The sequence below is a fragment of the Anneissia japonica genome, unplaced genomic scaffold, assembly GCF_011630105.1.
Source record: "Anneissia japonica isolate Jap-2015-1 unplaced genomic scaffold, ASM1163010v1 scaffold483_len1788099_cov177, whole genome shotgun sequence".
NCBI classification, from domain to species: Eukaryota; Metazoa; Echinodermata; class Crinoidea; order Comatulida; family Comatulidae; genus Anneissia; species Anneissia japonica.
In genome coordinates, this window is record NW_022682587.1 from 675,408 (window position 1) to 680,873 (window position 5,466).

The window sequence follows — 5,466 nt, forward strand, 5'->3', positions numbered from 1 at the left end:
ATATGTGTGTGTGTGTGTGTGTGTATACTTACACAAACAAACTCCCTCATAGCGTGGTTGAAGACACTGTTTTGGAGCGAAACAACATAATCCTTGAAGGAGCGAATTTCCTGTCTTTCGTAACCAAGGAAACGTGCTGTGAGATGAAGTCCCTTGGATTCGGCATATCGAAGCAGCTCCAAAGTATCGACCTTGAAAAAAAAATTGTAATTAGGGCCTATTAATACTGTCTATATATTAAAAGCCCTGTCCAGACTATCATATTTTGTGACATGCCTAAATATCGTCATGGTGACATCACATCAAGACCATATATAAGCACATCATGACTATATATGGGCATACAACAGTTGTTTGTAAAGCAACGTCGTCTGATGACGAGGTCACCTCGTAAAATAGATTCTGGAACGCAATTTTGCCAAATCTACGTATGCAGAGCACGTAGGACGCCAGGTAGGACGGTCACGTAAGAGTGATTCCGTTCTAGCGTCGCGTCGTCGCACAAATCGAAAGCTACCAATTTTCAATGGTAAGGGTATTATCAAATTAATAAGATTTTTGAATGTGAATTACAGTGCCATTGCCGTCCTCGTCCAAAGACTCGAATACTGTGTTGACGTCACTTCCTTCGCCAAACAAGGTTTCGAAATCCGCTTGCGTGAACTTGTCTTTGTTCTGAAAGCAAATGTATAACAGTAGAGATGAATAAAACACAAATACAGTCAATAAAATCCTAAATTAGTATTTATTTAGGAATATAATAACTATAAAATACATTAACTATAAAATATCCCGTAACTAGTAACTATAATAACTCATAAACAAAAATGTATAATGCACTTTTTGTATTAACGTTTTTATATCCTAGTCAGATAATATTTCATTATTTTTGTCTTGTTAATGAATTTAAGTGCCATAACAGGAACAAGCTATTTATCTTTTGGGGTTTAATTATTGACCCTACTTAGTGTCTTCGTTTCTGTTGCGAATTCCTTGTTATTGTTTGTTCTAGCTATCGTGTGTAAATTTCGTATGTATGACACTAAAAAACTTCAATTAATCAATCAATTAATCAATCAATCAATCAAATAATTGTATATTTAGATGCGCTATGTGCTTTCAAATACTGTACAACCAATTACTTATATAAAGAATACTAACGTCTTTAATCATGTTTTTAAATTCTTTGAAGTCCAATGTTCCGCTCTGGTCGACGTCATGTCCTTCGAGGAGATCAAAAAACCGACTGAAAGTTGAGATGAGTTTCAAGCTGACATTATTCTCGTCTATTGCCGCTTGGAGCCCCTTTTTTCGTTTTCTGCCAAAAATAAGCACAAAAAAAAACTTACGTCAAAATAAGGTCTGGATTAAATAAAGGAGAAAGACTGTGCAGACTTTTATAGGACAAATGACTTCCGAACCACAGAAATAACTAGAATACATGATAATCGTGTGGGTACATTTACAGTCTTCAATCCCTTTTATAGACTTTAGGTTTCCAATAGAAACATGAGACATATTGTACGTCTGACGAGCCACCCTTAAAAAAAAATCTGATTAACCACTTCCGATTATATACAAATACATCCGTTCAGCCTTAAAAAATGATATTTGCACAACATATACTTTTCCCCTATCCTGACTATTAAGTTTATTTAATGGCTAGTGACTTCCTCCTCTTGATGTGCGAAATTTTATTATTACGGCAACTCTAGATGGCCGGAAATAATTTGAATATAATTTTCTTTTTTCTTCATTTGTTATAGCCTATAATTTAAATTAATTAGGGCGAGTGGCGCCTATGCATTTTTTCATCATGAATTTAATAAAAAGTAGAAATTCTTATGTTATTACAATAAAATCGCCATCACATCACAATTAATACCCTAGTAAATTCCAAACCTAGACCAGTTCCCCACTGTTATTTATTGATCAAACAGATTTTGTCATATGTTGATTGACACAACGATGATTGACAGGCATATACAGATATCTTCAAGCAGGAATGATGTAATATAACTATGTTAGAAGATTCGATGTGTGCTTGCGTCAGTAAAATATTAAGTATTTGGAAACGTACTGAGTATTCGGTACGATAACAAGTTAGGTAGGACATTTTCCTGACGCCAACACACGTCGAAATACCGGTAGCATTTGCAGTACCCGCTGCTACTTGGGAATTGGATTCAACACTAGTCACTAAGCGCAAGTTCGGTGCTTAGCGGATGACACCAGGCTAGTTATCTAGAAGTCGTGGGTTCGATTCGATTCCCATACAAATCACTTGCGATTTTTGGGAAAGTACGGTACTGAGTTTTCGGTACGATGACACGAGAGGTAGGACAAAAACATCACTCCTCGCAGAGGATGACACTTACTTTGCTAACTTAGTATCCGGTATCTTGGCCATATTTCCATTATATCGTTGTTTGAAGTAAAGCTGCATGAGGCTTGATTCGTCGGCAGTGTACTGTAATGATATGGTAAAGATTTTTTTTTATTAATAGTAATGACTATGATTATAATAATATTGCTAATAATAGTCATGATAATATTAAATGATTGCGGTACACGACGTAGAAAATAACTATTGTTTTGTACAGAGTGTCTCGACGTTTGGATAGAGTTGCTTCAATCAATCGTCTTCAGGAGAATAATACATCTGCAGAAAGTCCAAACAGGGAAATACTTATATGATTAGATAATGAGACTTGCTGCTGATTGGTGTAAAAATAAACATTAACTTAGACTAGAGTGTGAAAAGGCTAATACAAAAGCCGTTATAAAGCATTTAATATATAACAACTTTGCCATGCAAACCTAGCCTTCAAACAGTAATCATTTTAATAAAAATAACGCTAACAATTAAGTGAACTATTGAACATATCATTGCGGTATTATTGATTATCTCACTTACCAAACAGACACCAAGCGTCTCGTCGTTTCTAGGTTTGAAACGATTGTTGGTCTCAAATAGGTGGCGCACTTCTGAAACTGGCCTTAATCGTTTGAAGTAGTTATCTGCAGGATCCATAGACAGCCACCAGCCTGTGAAATATTTACGGTTGTTTGTATTGTGAAGTGAACCAAAATGCATTTAGGCATAATAGTACCATGGAGGTAGGCCTATTATAGTTTACTACAAAAATAATAATAATATATTCGATTTACTAAACAATTACACTGGCAACATAACATTGTCATTCCACAATATAGTGAGAAACCTAGTATCATTTCTGAGCTACATACAAGGGTATAATTTTTATCCATCGAGGGAAAAGTGAAGTTTCCGTCGGGGAACCCATATCAAGGATAACCCTCATAATAAATAATTTATTGAGGTCGTGAAAGCAACGTCGACTTCGACTTTGTTCGGAAATCTGTGGCGCATTCAAGGGGAGGGGGAGGCTAAATTATATTCAAATTTTAAGTCTAAGAGTATAATTTCCGGCCATCTAGAGGTGCCATAATCACAAATGTTCTTACCTCAGCCCAAACCATAGCGGGGCTGAGGTGGTATAGATTCTCGGATTCAAGGGGAACCAGTCGGCCCGCCCCCACCCTCCTAAATTGTTCAATAAAACATGGAGATATAAAGATAATTATATTCAAATTTTATGTCTGGAAGTGCAATTTCTGGCCATCTAGAGGTGCCATAATCAAAAATTCTCTTATCTCAGCTCCAACCATGGTAGGGCTGAGGTAGTATAGATCTTCTATCTATGAAATTACCCTCCCTGGGCCCTTCTATTTCGAATTCCTAGATCCGCCACTGGAAATACAACACATATGAAAACATTACAGTAGCTTGAGGTCTATAAAATATTTATAAAATTCACCAAACTTCGTAAAATATTCGTAGCTTCCAGGAACTTTCGCCCCCTGGACCCCCACCGAGGGCCCTTGGCGGCCCCCCTGGCCCCCAGCCTAGATACTCGCTTCGTTCGCATACTCGGCCTTATGAAATGCCCCCCTCCCCTCACTTTCAAAAACGTTCCGCCGCCGTTGGTTTTTCCTTTCTGTTATACAATAATGATACTCGTTTACTACACTTCCCTCATTCCTTGTTTGTATACTTTAATCGGCGCCGTTCTCTTTGCAGTGCACAGTAGTGCAGCCACATAAGGTATATCCTGAGGTGGAACACACTGCCTAACAGGGTGCCTGTACCCAGTAACAAAGACGCTGTTTCTACATTGGTGGTGGTTAAACTCATCCTGGACGCCTAATTGTGTGCTCTATAAGCTTAAGTATCATGCATATATTTATATATTTTAAACTTACCCCTCAAGGATAAATGGAATCACCCATACATGCCCTGCGTGTATATTATCAGGTATACTGTACAGGCAAGTTTAAGTCACATGTATATGCATTTGTGTATATTTGTTTATTGGGGCCGTTAAGGCCATAACTTATTGGATTAAATACAGGCTTTACCTATGATGAAGATACGATCTGTTGTGTTGTTTTTGAAAAGTATTTGTGTATATTTTATAGTTCATTTGTTGATTCACCATGGAAAAAGAAGTAGGGAAAAAGCTTCCTTTCCTGGACGTCTTGGTGTCCAACATTAAGGATGGGCCACCTCAGACCTCAGTTTTTAGGAAAAAATCTTATACCGGTTTACTTACTAATTTTTTCAGTTTTTGTTCGTTCAGTTACAAAATCGGTCTTATTCGCACGTTAGTTGATAGGGCTTTTAAAATCAATAATAGTTGGAGGGGCTTTCATTATGATACCAAGGCATTAACTACCATCCTTAAGAGAAATTGTTTTCCTTCATACCTCATTGATCAAATTATTTTTCGTTATGTTAATTCAGTTCAGTGTAAATGCAAAAGTACACTGGATAACACTAAAGAAAATACACCAATCACTTTTTATTTCAAATTACCTTATGTCGGCACATTTTCCAAAGTCCTTAGTAAGAAAATCCGTGCCTTATCGAATGAATTCTGTGATGACTTAAATTTAAAAATTGTATTTTCCTCATTTAAAATTAAAAATTTGTTTTCAGCTAAAGATCCCATCCCAGTTGGTCTCCGTTCGCGTGTCGTTTACAAATTTGTATGTGCAGGCTGTAATGCTTGTTACGTTGGCGAAACAAGTCGACATTTCTCTACACGCATGCGTGAGCACCTAACACTGGATGGAAACTCGCATATATTAAAGCGTCTGAAAAGTTCACGTCACTGTAAACAATCAGCCAATGAGGACTGTTTCACGATACTGGACTCCGCCTCTTCAACCCAAATTCTAAAAATCAAAGAAGCCTTGCATATTCAGTGGGAGCAGCCCTCACTGAACAAACAGCTTCTTCATGTTAATTTATCTTTGTCATTCTAAATTCATTCGATTCTCCCCTTAGTGGCATAAATACTGCACTCTGATCTTATCTTATCTTTATTTATATTTTGCTTTGTAGTACTGTTACGGTTCATTCCACAATTTTTTAGCTTGCAT

General features: G+C 36.9%; 1 protein-coding gene across 2 annotated transcripts in view; it reads right to left on the reverse strand.

The window, feature by feature from the left end:
- LOC117101509 overlaps positions 1 to 5,466 on the reverse strand; it is a 33,042-nt gene that overhangs the window by 3,141 nt on the left and 24,435 nt on the right. For both annotated transcript variants that reach the window (XM_033241590.1, XM_033241516.1), the window contains exons 6-10: positions 2,918 to 3,048; positions 2,379 to 2,470; positions 1,162 to 1,318; positions 574 to 675; positions 33 to 191 (exon numbers count right to left, since the gene is read on the reverse strand). In XM_033241590.1, coding sequence (XP_033097481.1) covers positions 33 to 191; positions 574 to 675; positions 1,162 to 1,318; positions 2,379 to 2,470; positions 2,918 to 3,048 — 641 coding nt within the window. The remainder of the gene's footprint in view (positions 1 to 32; positions 192 to 573; positions 676 to 1,161; positions 1,319 to 2,378; positions 2,471 to 2,917; positions 3,049 to 5,466) is intronic.